Source organism: Psammomys obesus, unplaced genomic scaffold (assembly GCF_907164565.1).
Source record: "Psammomys obesus unplaced genomic scaffold, mPsaObe1.curated_primary_1811, whole genome shotgun sequence".
NCBI classification, from domain to species: Eukaryota; Metazoa; Chordata; class Mammalia; order Rodentia; family Muridae; genus Psammomys; species Psammomys obesus.
In genome coordinates, this window is record NW_026585797.1 from 9017901 (window position 1) to 9038434 (window position 20534).

At 41.7% G+C, this 20534-nt stretch overlaps 1 protein-coding gene across 1 annotated transcript; it reads right to left on the reverse strand.

The window, feature by feature from the left end:
• Nucleotides 1-370: 370 nt before the first annotated feature.
• On the reverse strand, nt 371-19263 carry CUNH6orf163 (chromosome unknown C6orf163 homolog). Its single transcript, XM_055599488.1, has 5 exons — nt 19116-19263; nt 16569-16663; nt 14981-15088; nt 10122-10324; nt 371-900 (listed from the first exon to the last, which is right to left on the reverse strand). The coding sequence occupies exons 1-5, from the start codon at nt 19261-19263 to the stop codon at nt 468-470; spliced, it is 987 nt and encodes a 328-aa protein (XP_055455463.1). The 3' UTR covers nt 371-467.
• Nucleotides 19264-20534: the final 1271 nt, after the last annotated feature.

Here is a 20534-nt window from a genome sequence, read left to right on the forward strand (position 1 = left end):
AGTTCAGTTTTCCATGAAAATGTTTTCAGCTCAGAAAAACAGAGGAAGAGAAGAGGTCAAAGATCAACAAGACCTAGCTTGAAAATGTGGTACAAAATTCATTACTTTGAAAAAGACAAAAAAAAAAAAAAATCTGGGCATGGTAGTGCTATCCCTGTAATCCCAGCACACAGGAGGCAGAGGCAGGCAGATCTCTGTGAGTTTGAGGCCCGCCTATTTATTCTACAAGGCAATTCCAGGACAGCCAAGGCTGCACAGAGAAATACTGCCTTGAAAAACCAATAATAATAAGAAGAAGACAAAAAAAGGAAAACAACCATAAATCTATAACTTTTATAATTTTAAAAAAGGCAACTGAAAATTCTTACAACCCAAAAATACTCTGAAGAAATATCAACAAATGATTTTGAGTATATTTATTTGGCTTTGGAAGTTGTCTTTTGTTGTGGCATTTCAGCTGATGACTTCTAGTCAGCACTGGATTCATTTTCTTTCTCAAGGTTGGAAGGTGTTTTCTTCCTTTCTGGCAGGATAAAGTCAGCGTGTCCTGGGGAGAGCTTGGGGAAGGTGAAGTTGATGTACTTCTGAAACGCCTCCCTGGTTTCCTGTAGCTCCTCCTCCAGAAAATCTTTCCAGTTTGTCATGATTCCCAGCTGCTTTGCCACAGACACCAGCTCCCCCTGGGTGTCAACCAGTTTATACATCACATTGTCAAGAGTATCCTGATGTGTTTTTCTCGCTTCTTGAAGCACTTTTTGCACTTCTTCTTGCTTCTGCCTCTGAGCCATGCCATAGTAGGTACTCATTTCATGTTCCTTTGCTTTAATCAACTGGCCAAAGCTTGCCTTCTGGTCTTTAATAGCTGTTACACCAGTATGCACAAGTTTTTCCATGACCTTGCTACAAAAGATCAGAGATTTACAAATTAGATTGACTAGCTACTAGAAACACAATGAATTTATCATTAATAACAGAAGAAACCTGGTACACATGACTATATTACCTATCAATAATCAGTTAAAAAAATAGTTCCCCAGAGGCTGCCCGTGAAGCACTCTGCTGTGGGCCAGACCAAAGCCACTAGTGTCTCACGTCTACTGGCAGCACAGGCGGTCTGAGCGCTCGCTGCCAGAAAAAAATGAATACATTATACTTTAAAAAAATGAAGAGATTTCCTTGTTTTTAATTGCCGTGTAAATGTACCACAATTTCTGTACCCATTCCTCCGTTGAGGGACATCTGAGTTGTTTCCAGGTTCTGGCTATTACAAATAAAGTTGCTACAAACATGGTTGAACAGATGTCCTTGTATACTTGAGCATCTTTTGGATATATACCTAGGAGTGGTATAGCTGGATCTTGAGGAAGCGCTTTTCCTAATTGTCTGAGAAAGCACCAGATTGATTTCCAAAGTGGTTGTACGAGTTTGCATTCCCACCAGCAATGGAGGAGGGTTCCCTTTTCTCCACATCCTCTCCAGCATGTGTTGTCACTTGAGTTTCTCATCTTAGCCATTCTGATGGGTGTAAGGTAAAATCACAGGGTCGTTTTGATTTGCATCTCCCTGATGACTAAGGACGTTGAAATTTGGTGGGAACTAGAAAAGATCATCCTGAGTGAGGAATCCCAGAAACAGAAACACATACACACAATATATAATCACTTATAAGTGGATACTAGACATATAATATAGAATAAACCTACAAAAATCTGTGCACCTAAAAAAGGTGAGCTAGAAGGAAGACCCTGGGTAAGATGATCAATCCTCACTCAGAAAGGCAAATAGGACAGACATTGGAAGAAGGAGAAAACAGGAAACAGGACAAGAGCCTGCCACAGAGGGCCTCTGAAATACTCTACCCAGCACTGTATCAAAGCAGATGCTGAGACTCATAAACAAACTTTGGGCAGAGTGCAGGGAATCTTATGAAAGAAGGGGGAGATAGAAAGACCTGGAGAGGACAGGAGCTCCACAAGGATAGCAACAGAACCAAAAAATCTGGGCACAGGGGTCTTTTCTGAGATTGATACGCCAATCAAGGACCATTCATGGAAATAACCTAGAACCCCTGCTCAGATGTAGCCCATAGCCACTCAATATTCAAGTGGGTTCCTAGTAAGAGGAACAGGGACTGTCTTTGTCATGAACTCAGTGGCTAGTTCTTTGACTGTCTCCCCCGGATGAGGGGAAGCAGCCTTGCCAGACCACAGAGGAGGACAATGCAGCCAGTTCTAATGAGACCCAGAGAAGCTAGGGTCAGATGGAAGGGGAGGAGGACCTCCCCTATTCGTGAACTTGGTGGGTGGCATAAGAGGAGATGAGGAAGGGAAGATGGGATTGGGAGGGGAGGGGAGGAGGGAGGGAACTACAGCTGGGATACAAAGTGAACAAACTGTAATCAATATAAAAAAATAACAATTTAATTAAAAAACAAAGAGAGATGGTCAGAGCCCTAAACCCTCAAAGAAGGCATTTCTTTATATCAATTCAGCTCTTTTTTGTTTCCTTGAGACAGTATCATTAATGTCTGATCTTTGTTGTTCTGAGTAGACTTGAACCAATTATGGAACTCAGGCTGACTTCCAATTTTTTTTTTCTTTTTGAGATTATAATAATTACATCATTTCTCCCTTCTCTTTCCTCCTCTTTGAATCCTTCCACATAGCTCTTGCTCTTTCAAAATATGTCTTTTTCATTAATTGTTGTTACATACATATGTGTGTCCATTACATCATATATAGTATATTATATATAAATAACATATAAATATATTTATATTCCTAGATCTAAGCTGCTCAATATGCATAATGTTGCTTGTATGTGCGTGTCAGCTGACCATTCAATACTGGGTAAAGGAACGGTGTGTTCTTCCCTGGGGAAGGCCATTTCTTCCACTCTCCACATTTCTGGGTTGCCTGTAGTTCCTCGAGTGTGAGCATGGCTCCCTGAGTTCTCCCCAGCTCACTTTGGCATGCCTTTGTGGTTGCCCTTGTTTGGCTAATGCTAGGCAGCCATGCCGGTAAGGCTTCATGGGTGCAGCTTCTGACATTATTAGAGACCAAATCTCACAGCAAACTTCCTGATCCTAACTGCGAATTCTTGATCCACCTCAGTGCTGGGTGCTGAGTTTATAGGCCAAACCCTAGTTGCTCATCTTTAGGACAGAAGGAAACAAATTTTAACACAAATATTATTATGAAAAAAAAAATTCCCAAATAAAATATAACATCTGGTGAGAAGATTGCATAAGTTTATATTCATTTGAGAAACTCTTCTATGTATGGCTTCAAACAAGCTGGTTTTCGTGTTATTTCAGCATGTTGTGATACCCTACATATTAAAAGTCCTGAAAAACATAACACTCATTAGAGAAAAAAAAAAAAAAAGAATATCATCCTCTTGTCAAAAGATGATTTCCTGGATATGCATCTTCCCATCAAAGAGTCTCAGGGCCCCTGAGGGTCTTGGAATGTGCTGCTGAGTGACTCTGACCTCTGGTTGCAACATATTTAAATATATGGTTTTATATATATATATATATATATATATATATACACAATGTAATTATAGTGCCAATATGCAAAGAAAGAGGTTTGGTAGATACAGATATGTAGATAGACCATAAACATAGAAGTTCTAACAGCCAAACCTATTGAATTCTTACTAATGTTCCAAGCAGGCCAGCAGGCTTTTGTGTATATGTTAATAACCCTGAAATTCAATTAGGTAATTTCACTGGTATGCTCAGTTTGTGATAAGAACACCAGGGCTCAGGACAGTTAAGTAATTCGTCAGAGTTCACTTATAAGTGATAGTAGCAGCATCGGCACTATGACCGCCCCAGTCTGGGTCTCTGTGGCACACAGTGGACTTCGCTAATTAAACTAGTTTGAGTAAGATGTTTGAAGAGTTAAGAAGAAAATATCTACAACTGTTGGCTTAAACTGTTTATGATTTGTAACAGAAATTCTCCCCACCTCCTTCCTTCCTGGTGCTTCCAGCACAAACGAAGCCTTTTCAAGACTTGCCTCATGCTATTGTCTAAAATCTACCCTCATAGATTAAGTTTCTTTGCCTTTTCTAGTTCCTTCAGCCTGCCTTTAAAACTGAGAGACTTTGCTGATATGGATACAACATGATTCATGTCTAGTTACTAGGCCATTTTTCTTCCTCCACACAGCTGGGTTATATTCACCATTAACAGCATGCATTAATGCTTAGCGCTTACTGTGTCCCAGGGTCCATTCGAAGCATTTAACATGAATAGCGCATTTCATTTGTGTAAGAACACACTGGGGCTGTTGTTATTTTTGCTTACCCTGTTATCACTCCCTTGTGGTAGGTAGGGCTGTGAGGCTCGGCAAGAACTGTTAGGATTATTGTTCAACCACACATGTCCTTGAGCAAGAGGGAGAGTGGCTGCTTTAGCCACTACGTGCTTCAGGCTCGTAAGGGTCAGGATGAAATGTTTTGTCAGAAATGTAACACAGTAAAAACAACAATTTGGAACAGTGCTATGGTAACACAGGAAAGGTGAACCCTAATGCAGTGAGTCAAAGAGACCACCTTGTACCATGCTGCAACCTCCTGGATGTACAATGAGAGTCTAGTGACAAACGACAGAGATATGAATCAAGACAGAACGGAAACAAGCCCAAAAGACACCACAAATTTCTAACCGCCAGCATTTAGGACTGCTGGCATATACATATACATATACATACATACATACATACATACATACATACATACATACATACATATATATATATATATATATATATATATATATATCGCCAAAAGAAGGACCAAACGCAGTGTCTGAATCTAGAAGAAAAAAGAGTGAGGTGCTATTAGCAGTACTGAGAGTTTTGAATTCAGTCACACACACCGTCAAGATATAACCAGGTGTTTTATCAAGCCAATAGGTTGTTAGTGAGACTGGGACTAAAGCCCCTAGGGCGTAGGGTAGAAAAAGACAGAATGAAATTTCCATGACTTTATCCAAGAGCCCCAAAGAAGAAGTTGTGCCTCCTGTGCTTCCAGTGAGCCGGAAGGTCCCCAGCACTAACCTTACGTAAAGTGAGCTAATTAAGTCTACCTCAGGGAACTGCACCTCTGTCCTAAACACTGATGTCAACATCTTTCAGCAAACAGCTGGCATTTTCCTGAATGTGCTTTTTCAATTTCTCAGCCCAATTCAGAGCTTGAATTTTTTATTCTTTGGACTTTACTCCTTTTGGCATCCTCTCTCTGAGTCTTTAAATTCCAAAGGATATACATGAAATTCTGAAGTTAAGGCCCCAACGTGGGTTGGAATGAAAGCCTGGAGGATGTGGCCTTTTTATCTTTGGATCTGTTCTGCTTGACATGGCTATTGTGGATACAATGAAACACATGTGAAACATATATGAATTATGCAAGTGTAGTTTTCATTAATTTTGAGAATTAAATAATACCAAAATTTATAATAGCTGGGTTTGTGAATAACAGAAGCTGAAGAGAATTCATGCTTAAAAGAGATTCATAAGGTAAGTTAAATATTTGCAATAGGAAAAACAGTCAATTTTGTAGTACATTTGAAATGTTTTTCTGAGCATACAAACTGATTGATCTGTCTTTTCTTCTGTAAAAGAAGGATGAGGAAGTGCTGAAGGAAAGGGCATGTCAGTGCTCTTGTTATTTCATTCCCTACTTAGTCTTGCTTGGATTTAATTTCTCCTCAAACGTTTGAAAGATCACTGTGGACAGGAGACAGCAGTGAGGGCTGGAAGTAAAGGCAAGGCCCAGAGTCCACGTCACATGAGAAATAAGACTGGCAGTACTCTGCACGTTATCCACGGGTGCCAGCCAGCAACGACACTCTCACCGGACGCTGCCAGATTCCAGCAGAAGGGATGGCAGGTTCCACTGGGAAACACCCAGGGCACAGTCCGAGGGAGCACCTGCATTCTCTGTAAGCAGCACGGTACCTGCCGTCTCTATTTTCAATAGGCTACAGACTTGGAGTTTTGAAATATTTGCTCCATGTGAGCATGGTGCTGGCATAAATGCAACCATTTTTAATAGAGTTTCAGGGCATGTCTACAGTTACAAGACTAGGCTGATATTTTATGAAATAGGTTCATAGCGAATAAAAAGGGTATTAAACAAAACATGCTCTGATATCTAATAATTCAACCTTACTTGCAATGGAAGGAAACAGGAAATATCTGTACTAGAAATCTCTCTGTTTTTCTGCACCATGAGAAACTTTTTCTTAGCCTCTGTTAAAATGGCCTAAGATGTATTATTGAAAAAAAAAAACATTTTTAAAGAAAGCATATCTTTTTCATGCCTCTGTCAATGTCCATTAATAAATATCCTAATTTAAAGATGGTAGGAACCAATGAATCCCTTTCCCCATAGACAACTGCTAGATTTTGATAACCTTAACATCTCAAAATCCTTTTACATGAAGTGGCTCGGTACTGCGCAGGGTGGATCATTTGCTTGGCTAGCCGATAAAGAGTGGATAATCCGCTTTTCACTTGAAGCACTGAACTACTAGCTTTTTTCAACAAGTACAACCACTGTGCTTAACGAGAAAGTGCATTTTATTTTTCTGCCTGGGACACTGAAAACTTCCCTGACAGGGCAGGAGGAGCAGTGATCCCCTGGAATTGGAGTTACAGGCATTGTAATAAGTGTGGAAGAAATATCCAGAGGCCAGCCTTCTGTAGCACACTTGCTTCTTGGGGTTCAGTGAAACTCTTAAACCTTCCATTGGCACTGTCTCATTTTACAAGAAACCCGCTTCTGTTTCTGAGACAGATTTTACTTGTGTTTGGCTAGCTACATCTTACTATGAAGCACAGGGTGGCATGGACTCCTGTTTGTCCTGCCTCAGCACGTTCCACTGAACCTGGTGCCCCCCAGAAAGAGAGATGAGAAATATATAAAGGGTCTGTATGTGGTGGTTACTGAATAGAGGTAATTGTCATAAAACCACATGGTCAGGTTTATCAGAGCAACTGTCTTGATTCTTGGTAATGATTTTTTGTACTAATTTTCTTGTTGCTGCACAAAAACGCCAGACCCAAGCAGCTTAAGAAAGTAAGGTTTTGTTTCTGCTTACAGGGTGGGGGTGTGGTCCATCACAGTGAGAAGCATGTGGTAGTGGAATCACATTGCATCCATAGTTGGAAGGCAGAGGCTGATGGTGTGCAGGTGTTCTGCTTGCATTTTCCTTTTGATTCACTGTAGAAGCTCCAGCCTAACCTACAAACTCTCTCACAGACATTCCCAGAGCTATGTATACAGGTGCCTCTATGTGCTATGAAGTTATCTCTATGCCATCGTATCCAAATAAACTCTTCAGTAGAATTTTAATTCTTTCTCCCTCCACAGATTAGTTTCTGCAAATAGTCTAAACAGGACTGGAACTTAGTAATGCCTAGAAATAAGATCTGGTACCCTGCAGAGTTTAGCTGATCAGAATAAATTTGTAGCATTTGTTTAGTGAGTTACAAGAGCTAGGAGTGTAGCTCAATTCTAGAGCACCTACAAAGCATGCAAAAAGCTCTAGGTTCAATCCCTACCACTCCAGGAAAATGAGAAAACAACAACAAAGAAAACGAATAAAGTTGTTCCATAGAACAACTCTGCATCTGTGTTAGGCATCCTGTAAGATTGGTTGACTAATTAAAACTCCAGTGACACGGGGAATAGGATGTTCTGGACACAGGGTCACATGATCTTAGGCTATGTTTAGCCTCGCAAGAAGTCATTATTGCATACTTCTGTATTTGACCTAACATCCTTGTGGACTATCAGGTAAGTTCTTTCTGTAATATGCAAAAAGACCCCTTAACTTCCACCAGCCCAACCTTAAGACCAATAATGTCACCAGGTAACACCTGAGGCCTAGAACAAAGACTTCCTTTTCTGTGACACACCTACCTACCCAGTGTTTCCACCAATGTATTTAAAAATGCTCTGATTTATAAATTTGTTCTATTCGGAAAAAAACTTCACAAGAGAGTTGTGGAGACAGCTGAGTCAACAAAGTGCTTGCCTTGAGAGTGTGAGGACGTGAGCTTGACTCTTGGAGCCCATATGAGAGAGAAAAAGATAGAGAGACAGAGAGACGGGGAGAGAGAGAGAGAGAGAGAGAGAGAGAGAGAGAGAGAGAGAGAGCGCTAGCACAGCGCTGCATGCTTGAAATCCCGGTGCTGGAAAGGGCAAGTAGTACATTCCTGGGACTCACTAGCTAGCCTAGCCTACTTGGCAAATTCTAGTGCAATGTCTGTCCCAAGGAAAAAAAAAATTGTGTAATGCCTGGGAGACAACACCTGAGTTTATCCCCTGGCCTCTATACTCGTGCACACAATGTGAACATACACAAGCATGTATGTGACTGTAACCATGCTAGTTGAGATAAGCCGAATCTGCTTTCTAGGCCCTGGCAACTCAGTGCTTTTGCTCTAGAATAAACTTTCTCCTATTCCCTCTGAGATAAGAACAGTTTTTACATTAACAAATGGCTTACCATGTACCAGGCTCTCTTCTAGACATTTAGAAACCATGAGTGAGCAAAACAGAGGTTTTAATTGGATATATTTAAGCAATAGACACAGCAGTTCTCTAATGATGGAAAAGGTGGAAGTTGAAAACCCTTACAGTTAAGCCTCACAGAGGAAATTGTTGAAGGGGGGTGGTGGGAAACAATGAGCAAGGGAGAATGCAGGAGCCTGCCAGTGTCTGTGAGGGGTGAAGTGAGCTACTCGGAAGGGAGGAGCCCGCCCTCTGGTAGGTGGAGAGGAGGGGGAAAGGAACAGAAGGCCCGCCATCCACTGTGCTCATTCTCTAAGCAAGTGTTCCCTAGTCACAAGTGGGTCTCAACCTTCCTAATGCTGGAACGCTTTCACCTCATGTTGTGGTGACCCCAACCATAAAAGTGTTTCATTGCTGCTTCGTGGCTATACTTTTGCTACTGTCATGAATCGCAAAGTAAGTATCTGATATGCGACCCCCAAAGGGGTCATGACCCACAGGTTGAGAACCGCTGCTCTGGGCAGAAGGTATCCTGAATGCCATCATTCTGCAGCCTTCTTTCTGTCCACTGGCATGGCTAGCTTTAACTCCGGGAAAAGATTTGTCTTTAAGACATTACCTGCTAATTATGCACAGATAAATATGCTTACGCGGCAAAAAGAAAAAAGGGACAAACCCAAGACACGGAGGCCAAACAGGAAGACTGCATCTTGGTTTTGCTGCTATAGCTTGGGGGTCTTGGACAGGTCACTCAACATCTGAAAACATAGTTTTCTCTTATACCCAGTAGGCCGTGGGCTCCTGACTGGGGTTATCTTAATCTGTTCTCTCTCCTTTCTCTCTTCTCTCTCCCTCTCTGTCTTGCTCTCTCTCCCTCTCTCTCTCCCTCTCTCCCCCCTCCCCTCCATCTTCTCCCCTCTCCACTCACACATACATACTTATGTACAATATAATCTGTGGTTATATACATATATATGGCTGTGAACATATCAAAGGATAGGGAAAGATATAGGCCTCATTATAAAAAGTGTTTATTCGGGGGAGCCGAAGTTGTGGGAAGCAGCAAATAGGGACCTATGTGTTTTTCTCCACACATTTCCATAAAGTCAGTATTTTTATGTATTCACCCATTAGTTTACACAGAAAAGACCAAGAATTAACACATCCACAACAATGTGTGAGCTAGACTGGAAAAGATGACTCTTAAGTGTTTAAGGAAAAGTGTTTATCGGTTGTTCTCAGCCTTTTAGTATTGGAGAGACAAACTGAGAAACAATACTCTGATGGGTCGCTGTTCACTGAGAAGGAGGTGAGCTATGGCAGAGAGTAAGTAAGATATGTTCAACCCCTTACGCTTAGTGTTAGATATTTGAGCACTTGTGCTACCATTTCATAAACGAACCTTTCTCTTCCTATCTCCCTTCTCCTCCTCCTTCTCTTTCCCTCTCTCCTAAGTTTGTTAATATTGATTTTTGATCTATCTCACAATAAAGCCAGGAAGTGCTGGGCAGTATTCCCTTGCACACTTTAGCCTAATGTCTTTCTCTAGGTGGATTTTAACAGGGTCAGATGTTAATTTGCAGTACCTTTTCTCTTCCTTGACAGCTTCCTGGGCAAGCTTTCGTTCTTCTTCCCTGGCCTTCTTCACAGCCTCTATCTTCTCCCTGTGGCATTCCATCATTATCCTCTGGATTCTGTGGACCATGCGTTGCTCTGCAGCTGAGTTCTCTCTCTTCAGCTCAGCATCCATGTTTTGGAACATCTCCCTCTTGGCTTTAGCCTCCACATCCTTAAAGAAAGGGAATGGAAAAACTGGATTTAGATATTTTAAGTTTGATGTCTTAAAAATGAACACTAAGAGGCAAGACCCACCATAGTTTCATTTATCTGATATAATGGACACCTGTTAAACAGATGATTTAAAAGTAGCTGTAAATTATTTGGAAACTTTTCATTTAAGTAAAATATTCACACTGTGTGTGCATGCAAATACAAACACACACACACACACACACACACACACACAAGATCACGTTGAAAGGCAGTGTGCAAAAAGGAAAATAGATTACAAAGGGTGTGGTTAAAGTTTTCTGGCTACTTTTAATTTTCTCCTCTTTTTTAGTGCTGGTGGCCAAACCTAGGGTCTCACAGGTGTTAGATTATAGCTAGGCTATAGCTCCAACTAAATGCCTTTGTTGTCCCAGTATCGTCGTACATGGAAATATAGACGTAATATTGGAAAATGATGGAAATAAACACCACGGAGGGAAGCTAAGGCTCAGGCAGAAAATGCGCACATCACTACAGCCACGGGAGCCGGCCTACCAGGCCCCACTGCTGCTCCAAATTCCACGTCATTGGGCTGCTACTCTTCTTCATTCCTGAAGGAGACAGGAACTCCATTGTTCTAGGGCAGGAGGACCTGTGCAGTATTTTCAACCAAGTAGAGAAAGGGAGTAGCAGTCAAACCATTATTTGGGGAGGAGTCTCACAAAAGGACCTAGAGGAAGAACCTGTCACCATTTTTGCCTACTAACTCAGGGTGTGCCAGCACCCTGCTGGGCAAACGTGCTGCCAGCACAAGGAGGCCTGGAGCCCCATTCATGGAGGACTCAGTGCACAGCGGAGGAGACCAAGGATCGCATTCGTACTCAAGATTTGCTACTTCATATTTGCTCCTTGTAATGGCATAATTGTATCAGAAATGTCCTGAAGGAAGGAAGGACAACTCATATGTCCGAACTTTCAAAACCTTCATTAAAAGGTAAATTTTTTAATCTGCTTCAGGATTGTCAGAGCACTTCACACAGCTCACTAGTGACAGGACTGGAGACGGAGACCACAGTTCTCAGTATCAGTCTCCTCATCACTGGCTAAGATGATGGAGTCTTTTAAGAAACCCTTAATTTATTTTCTCTTTAGAAAAGTCACAATTTTATGAGATAGTTATAGCAGTCTAACCTTTCCTCTCCTCTTCCTTCCCTCTCGCCCTTCTTTCCTTCCTTTTAGAGCTGCAGAATCTCATCTTCCCAGAGTGTGAAGCAGAAAAGGCAATGGCTGAGTTTTGCCTGATCTCTTTAGCACCTTTCTGGGAGCCTGAGGGGGCCAGAGAGCCTCAGCTGAGGCTGCACATAAAGAGAACTCTGAGTGTCAAGGAAAGGTGTGCTCGCTTTTTGGAAAGACCTCTCAGTGATAGCATTATTGATTAGAAGGAGTGTGCGTATAGATCAGTGGTAAAGCATTTGCTCTAGTGTAAGTGAAACCCTTAGTCCAACCTCCAGCACTGAAAAATTTTTAGAACCCAGTGTCCTCAGAAGAAAAGATTTCTCTTTCTTTCTTCTTCCTTCCTTTCTTCTTTTTTTTTTTCCTTTTTTTTTTTTTCCTTTTTTTTTTTTTTTTTTCTCTTTCTCTGTGTAGCCCTGGCTGTCCTGGAACTCACTCTGTAGACCAGGCTGGCCTTAAACTCACAGTGATTCGCCTGCCTCTGCCTTCCAGGTGCTGAGATTAAAGGCGTGCGCCACCACAGCCTGGCCACCACCTCCTCCTCCTCTTCCTCCTTTTTAATATTTATTTATATCTGAGCATGGTGGTGCATACCTGTAATCCTAGCACTGGGGGAGGTAGAGGCATGCAGATCTCTGTGAGTTCAAGGCCAGCCTGGTCTACAAAGTGAGTCCAGTACAGCCAAGGCTACACAGAGAACCCTGTGTACAAACCTTGTCCCAAAACAAAACATAACAAAAAAAGCTTTATTTATATATCTTAAGTATATGGGTATTTTGTCTGCACAGCAGGTAAGGGCATCAGATCCCATGGGGCTACAGTTATAGACAATTGTGAACCTCCGTGTGGGTGCTAGGAATTTAACTCAAGACCTCTGGAAGAGCAGCCAGTACTCTTACCTTCAGAGCCATCTCTCCAGGCTAAGAGAAAATGTTTTCAACTTTTCATTTTGGCTACTTCAAGAGTAGGAGAAAACTGGGTGTGGCAGCACATCCCAGTACTCAGAAGGCAAGAAGAGCACCTTGAGCATGAGGCCAGTTTACATAATGAGACCCTGGTCCAAAGTCGTAATGGGGCTGGGGAGGTGGGCTGGAGGAGAGCGACAGTGCTTGCTGGCGAAGCATCGTGGCCTGAGGCTGAACGCCAGCATCCGTGTCAGACATGATTGCTCATGCCTGTAAGCCCAGCATGGGAGAGAGACAGAGGGACCCTGGCCTCTCACTGGGCCAGTCAGCCTATCCAAATCCGTTAGTTTCCAGTTCAGTAAGAGCCCTTGTCTGAAGGCAATAAAGAAATACAATCTGTGTTCAGCAAGACGGCTTAGTGGGCAAAGGAGCCTGCCTCCAAGCCTGTCAGCAAGAGTTCAATCCCTGGGTCCACATGGTGGAAGGGACAGAAAGTTGTTCTCTAATCTGTACATGTATATACTGCACGTGTGCACACACACACACACACACACCACACCACACCACACTACAACACAACACACTAAAACAAAAGAACCACAAGCAGAGAGAAACAACAGAATCCAGCTTTAAGAATCTTTACAGAATGGCTTCAAGTGGTAAAATCTGAAAACAGCTATAGAAAAAATGTTGGTTGCTTACAACTGCTGTGTGGGTCTTCGCTGCAGAAGGCTTTGTCTCTTAAATCTCTCATTCTTATCAATAAAATATGTTGAATGTTAATATTGCCAAATGTCTTTAACACTTATTTTACTTCGTAAAAAAGAGTACAATAAAATATTCTGATGTTTGCTTCATGCTCTTGAGTTCTTTGTTTTCACTAAGGACACGTTGATTCATATTTCCCTGTTTATACTGAGGCTGGGCAATTAGCTCACAGAGCTGGCTTCGATCAGCAACCATGCCAAAACTGGCCAACCTGGCAGCTGGGGCCAAGCAGGGTTTCTACTCCCAGACCAAAACTGTGCGGCAAGGCTCCCTTTTCCTGTTGGTCCTCGGAGGACAAGGATAGTTCAGTTACCCTTACTTGGTACATGTTGAAACAATGAATGGTTCATTCATAGGCCCATAGTCCCTAAGCTGCTTCTACATCCTGTTCCTTGTAGCCTCTGCCTCTCTCCTGTGGCCTCTGCCCATGCACTACACACATTTGTCCTCCTCTGTCTCTCCCTTGGCCAAATGTAAATATAGTTCTGTATGCTGGTCCTTTGAACAAGCTTTGTGACAGATACTGAACTAAGCGCTGACTCCCTCTGCTTGCATCCTCGACCAGTTTGCAAGTTAGAAAGTTCCTCTTGACCAGCCACCACATCTAACAATGGAGGAACAGATAGGGAAAATGTAGTATATATACAGGATTTCATTGTTGTTGTTTTCAGGAAATTTGATGCAACTGTAGGTAATTATGAATTAAGCCAGTCTCAGAAATAAATAGCATCCTTCCTCTCATATATGGTTCCTAGATTTTTGTGTTGACACATAAAATCATCTCTGGATATATGATATGAAAGTAGAAGCAAAACTGTCCAGAGAAACAAAAGCAACTACTGGGAGGGATAAGGATGGGGAAAGAAGGTAAGGAGGTGATGTTGTCAACATACAATATATATTTACAGGCATATATACAATATATACATGTATGTGTACATACTGAAATGTTGTTACATACCGCACTGTTGTGCACAAGTAATGAATATAACAGTGACAATTTAAAATGAAAAAAGAGTTCCTCTTACCCTTTGACCATTGGTCCTACTAAAAATACTTAAGATACAGCTAAGATGTCCCTCCTTACACAGGCAGGAAGTATGTCAGGATGTATGCTTACCTCTGATTGGATGTAGGTGGGAGGTATACAGGCAGGAAGCACATCAGGAAGTATGTTTGCCCCTGATTGGACCCAGCAGGAAATATGTATCCTTATGGGTATGCCTTTTTAAGCCTCTGCACCAGTTTTTATGAACCCAGGAATGGACCTGGCCAGAGTTCATCCTCCTGGCCAGTATTTAATTAAAGATTGCTTCAAATTTGGCTTACCAAAAACCAAATGTCCCTCTTGGCAATGCAGAAAAGGCAAATACAGGGACAAGTATGCAACCAAGACTCCCAGGTAGACAGCTTGCTGTATTGGTTCAAAGTTTGAGTCCCTGCCAGGTGAAGACACAGTACTGGATACCAGGGCTAATATAGACAGAAGGCAAATTGCCCCTGCGGAGGCTGAGGACATGTTAGAGAGCCAGACATCCAGCAACTAGTCATATAAGCAGTTCCTTGATTGCATTGGTGACTCGTGCTATTCGAGTGCTATGACAAAACCTTGTATCCTGTCAATCACGGAGGGGCCCGCCCAGCCTTTACGGAATACTAATCTGGACTTTTCCACCCCCATCTACCCGTATCAACTAACATAAGCACTTCCTCTTTCCTAACTTAAATGCTTTTTAAAAAGACAACGAGCCAGCCCTTATATAGAAAACCTTTAACTCTTTTTTATGTTGTTCTTCCAGCAACTGCATTTCGAATTTGTGTCTGTCATTTGCGTCTTCAAGTGCTTTCTCCACAGCTTGTTTTTGGAGTTCAGTAGCCTTTGAAAGAAAAGGTCCATGTATCTATTAGTATTTCAGAGTAAGCACAGAGAAGGTGGTCGCTATTGAAGAAGTTGGCAAGTTAAATTTTCACGCTTAATGAAAATTAGTCCCTGCCATGGGGCCCCTAATTGCAATGTTCCTACTCCAACTTCCCACCGGAGCCTGGCCACCTTTGTTGCTCTGAGAAGTATTAAAGGTGGGGCAGCTCTGTTATATATATGATATGAACCTTGTATCATGCCAATCACTGAGGTTCTCTCCCAACCTTTGTGGAATACTAATCTAGACTTTACTAATGATGGCATCACCCCTGCAAAATTATAGAATAGGTATATATATATATATATATATATATATATATATATATATATATATGCAATTGGTATATTAATCTAGAAAACATAGAGAAGGAAACAGATACATAAAGCTGAAAGGAGCTAAACAGAGAGGATGAATACCACCAAGGCCCCCTCATCAGGAGTTCAGAAAAGAATTTTTATTAGATTATTTAAAGACAATGCTCAGATATTGGGTAAACTTATATTCAATCCATACATTATTCATAAAAGCATTTTTATGTATTGGATATTTGAGTAATTGATGACTCTTAACATTTGATTTTTATTACCTCTAGATTCTTGACATTATGCCTTATCTTGCCCAGAAGAGCTTTAATTCCCTTTAGAAGGTCATTTATTCAATTCATCTATGATTGGACAAGGCGAGGAATAAGGGTTTGAGGCTTCCCTGTCTTCCTACTGCGCATCAGGTAGAACTTCTTTCCTTCACTCTTCAAACACCCCCATGGCTCTCAGCAGCCGTGGATGCATCAGGATTTGGGCTTTTGTTTTGCTTTTTTTTTTTTTTCATTCACATGGGTCCCTTCTTAAACTGCCCAGGCTAGTCTTGGTTTTGCCAGCTTAATCCTGCTCCAGCCTGGTCCTGCCCAGGCCCCCTGTGTAGCTAAGACTGCAGGAATGTACCGTGGTGACTAGAAGCACCGGAACTTTAAAGTAGATAAGGAGAGTAGGTCAAGTTAAGACATTTGGGGAAATAGGCATTTAGTTCAGAAGTATTTATTACACACTACACATATTGATAGTCCATAATGGATATAAGACCATAATAAACAGTTTACAACAAAGATGCCCCCCCCCCCTTAAGTTTCAGTCAAACTAGAATAAAGTAGCCAGTCATCCACCCAGAGGGCAACTTGGAAGGAAGTTCTTGACAGGACCTGTTTTGGACCAAGCATTGCCTCATGCCAAATGCATTCCTCCACTGAACCCTTCAGCAATCCTTGGAGGAGGGAGTGGTTGCTATCCCTCCTTATGGATGAAGAAGCCAAGAATGCAGAGGGCAAAAGACCATGCCCAAGAATCCAGTTAGTCAAGACTCCGTGGGAGGTCTCTTGCCTGCTACTCTGGATTTGCAGATTTAGATAAATGCAGAGTGCAGAAACAGTAGAGGCCTTTACCTGCAACCACACTTTAGCTTCTGCCTTTTCAATGCTTTCCTTGAGTGAGACCTCTTGAACCTTCTCTTCCTGGTTCAGAATATTTGCTCCAATATCTGTGTGTTTGGAGAAAAATGATTACAGACCCCTGCAGACTTCCCCTGGTTTTCGTCTCTGTTGCTAGCTAATTATGTATGTGAGCTGTCTAGGAAACACAGTCAGTCATTAACTTATTGTGGAAGAATTGAAGCCACCATGCTAGACACACAGCTTCCCACTCTGCTGTGCCCCAGCCTATAGTCTCTTCTTGAAAGACACCCCATTGGAAGGGTAAGTTTTCCACTAACTGATTAAGAGGGAACTTATTACTTAGGCATGAACAGAGTCAGTTACCTTTTCACATACCCCATCCAAGCCGTCGGCCATGAAAAGTAAATGCCCTGCAAAATGCTGCACACTCCACGCAGAATGAGAATCCCTGGGGCAGCAGCATAGTACCCCTCCACACTCCCTGCTTTTGGCAGGGAGCTTTCTCTAATACATCATGTGTATGTCTTCATTAGTTTTGGCCTTTCCAGCTCTGTCCACTGGAGACTGATATATGCTTCTAGTTTACTGTAACTCCATCAATGATCTAATCTGACTTCCACATAATAATATCCCAGAACAACTTCTCCATCAAAGTATAACTCCAGAGATGGTATAGAGCCACACAAAGTCAGAGAAGTAGGGACAGTCCTGGACCTTGAGCTAAGAACTGAGCCCTTTGGCCTGGCCTCAGGATTTGCACATTTTCTTACCTGAGATGGACCTTAAATTGTTACAGTGCCTAGCTTGAAAATCCCTCAGTAAGGATGCTACTGGTATGTATGTTTGATCAATATATCCTGCTGGAATTATGGGTTCCACCTTTCTCAGCAGCTTTCTCACTTCAATGGTGTGGTAAGATTGCCAATAGCATCATCCAAGTTGTTTGGCCTTTCTTTCTTATAGAAGCTTGCCTGGAATCAGGCACATCCCGGACCAGCCACACTCTTCCTAGATTTTTGCATAAAGGACATGAAGAAAAAAAGTTTGTTCTCCTCTGGGATTTCTAAGCTGGGGCTATTAGGTGTGAGAACTACTTGCATCCAGATAATTTTCTAGATGCTGGAGTAGGCCTGACTACAGTACCAACTCAGCCAGTTCACTGAGTGTGAGCAAGGTAGACCAGAATCTTTTTAAAATTTTTATTTATTTTCACTTTATATACATTGGTCTTTTGTCTGCTTGTATGTCTGTGTGAGGGTGTCAGATCCCATGAAACTGGAGTTACAAACATTTGTGAGCCATCGTGTGGGTGCTGGGAACTGAACCCAGGTCCCTCTGAAAGAGTAGCCAGTGCTCTTAACTGCTAAGCCATTGCTCCAGCCCCCGGTAGACTAAAATTTTGATGACAGATTCCACCTTCAGTTTTTGTTAAAAGAATCAAGACATTCTATCACAAAATTCTACTTTATGTGTTCTGTTCTAAGTTGTTGCAATCACCTACAGCTGAAAGATATATTCTGTGGGAGTAAACGTCACCACTAGGTCATTAAGGTGTCTTTTAAATTTTATAATTATTCTTTAAAAGATAAAGTATATCTGAGAATGAGGATATACTTTTTCTTGGGTCTAAAAACTACTTTAGAGATTACAATTAATAATCCATATGAAAACTTTACTGAAGGTTAAAATCAGTTTGAAAACTGGCATTAGAGAGGATGTTTGCAATGCTATTTCCCTTGCCTTTCAGCTCAGCTGTCTAACTTCTTTTAGTAGATTGGTGAAATTAAATAACCACTAGTTTACCACATTCATGGCAAAGAAGACAGGAAAAATACTTGAGGAGTCCTTTAAAAATATATACAAAATCCAGGATTTGGTTGAAAATTTTCTGGGCATAAATGAGCAATGGAAATGAATGATAACTCATTTGGTTATACACGGTGTGTATATGTGTGTGTGGTAAATATCCACATGTTATTTATAGGCATCAGCTTTTGTTACTAGCTACAAAGTAATGGCTAAGTTTCTTCCACTCACTAATTGGGGTGTTTTCTCTCCTGTAGGTAAGGAAAGTCCCCAAGAACAGGCCAAGTAGAAAAGAACAAACATTTACCATGATGTTCCAGGAGGTAAATAGATACACTATTTCATTAAACCTTCAAAACAACTTAGAAGATACTTACTAATGTTCTTATTCACTAGCAACATGTTGAGGGGCTGAAAACTCTAGCCCAGGCACAAAACTGTTGAGTGGCTGCATTCCAACATGTTACCATGCCCTGATGGAATTTCTACAGAGGCAAGCAACCTCAAACAAGGAAGAGCTGAAAAGCATGACACGTGGCGCTATTCCGTATTAGAGCAAAGGAAAAGAATGCAATCGCTGCTGGGCTCTCCAGAGAGAGAGAGGCAGGTGGATCTCTGTGAGTTAGTGGCCAGTGTGGTCTACAGAGTGAGTCCAGGACAGCCAGACCTATGTAGAGAGACCCTGTCTCAAAAGATTCCCACCCACCCCCAAAAAAGAGTAAAATTACTTACTTAGTATGTCTTTGTGCGTGTAAAAGCGTGTCTTAAATGGTTTGTATTCATGGATCCGTTTGAAGGTTTCCCCAAAAGGGGCTGGTGGAATTATTTTGTTGCAAACAGCACAGCAAACAAAATTAGTATAATCTGGATTCTTGATCATAGTTAGATTTCTGATATTTTTACTACTTACAATCAAGATAATATCAGGTTCAAAAAAAAAGGTAGTTTCAAGAGAAGCTAGAAGTCTAAGAAAGCTGAAAGAGAGTTAGAGTTTTAAGATCTTGCTAGAGGCTGATAAGGACTAAATGATTCATCATGATTAGGCAGTGTTCTAAAAATGTTACTAACAGCCACTGCCACACAAGGGGTGGACACTGGATATAGGAAGAGAAAGTGGTGACTCCCTCCCAGTGACCAGCAGTAAGTTGCCAACTTACTTAACAACTGTTGCTAGGTAAGGCAACAGTTGCCTCATAAAAGCAACTTGAAATGATGGCAGCTGAGAGCAGACATGACTGCTTCTTTCCCTGAGTACCCTCTTGCTGCTGTACCAGGTGAACACAACCTTCGTGACTTATCTGCAACACAAATGTATCTTACTGAATTTTGGGAAGTCAGAGTCCAAAATGATTTTAGGGCTAAAGTCAAGATGCTGGTTCCTTATAGAGCAGCGGTTGTCAACCTGTGAGTTGTGGCCTCTTTGGCAAACTTCTATCTCTAAAACTATTTACATTACAGTTCATAACAGCAACAAAATTCCAGTTATGAATTAGCAATGAAAATACTTTTATGGTTGGGGCTCATCACAGCACGAGGAACTGTATTAAGGAGTCTCAGCATTAGGAAGGTTGAAGACACTGCTGTAGCGGCTTTGGGCAAGAATCTGTTTCCTGTCTTTTCCAGCTTCAAACAGCCACAGAAGCAAGCAATTCTCATGGCTTCCGCTTCTAGAGGAATCATGTCTTCCTCTGATCTTCTGCCTCCCTCTGTGGGCCTCTGTCTCCACCAGGCACCTCCACATGAGCCAGGATGTGCCTGTCATTTCAAAATCCTAAATGTGATCAGAGCCACACGATTCCTCTGACCATATTCACAGGGGCCAGTGTCAGGATACGGGTGTCTGTAAAAGAAAACATTATTCCACTGACCACATTTTAAGTGTGCTTTTGAAATAACCCAGATGTCTCTCAACTGAGGAATGGATACAGAAATTGTGGTACATCTACACAATGGAATACTACTCAGCTATTAAAAACAAGGAATTCATGAGATTTGCAGGCAAATGGTGGGAACTAGAAAAGATCATCCTGAGTGAGGTATCCCAGGAGCAGAAAGACACACATGGTAATACTCACTTATAAGTGGATATTAGACATATAATATAGGATAAAAATACTAACATCTGCACACCTAAAGAAACTAAACAAGGAG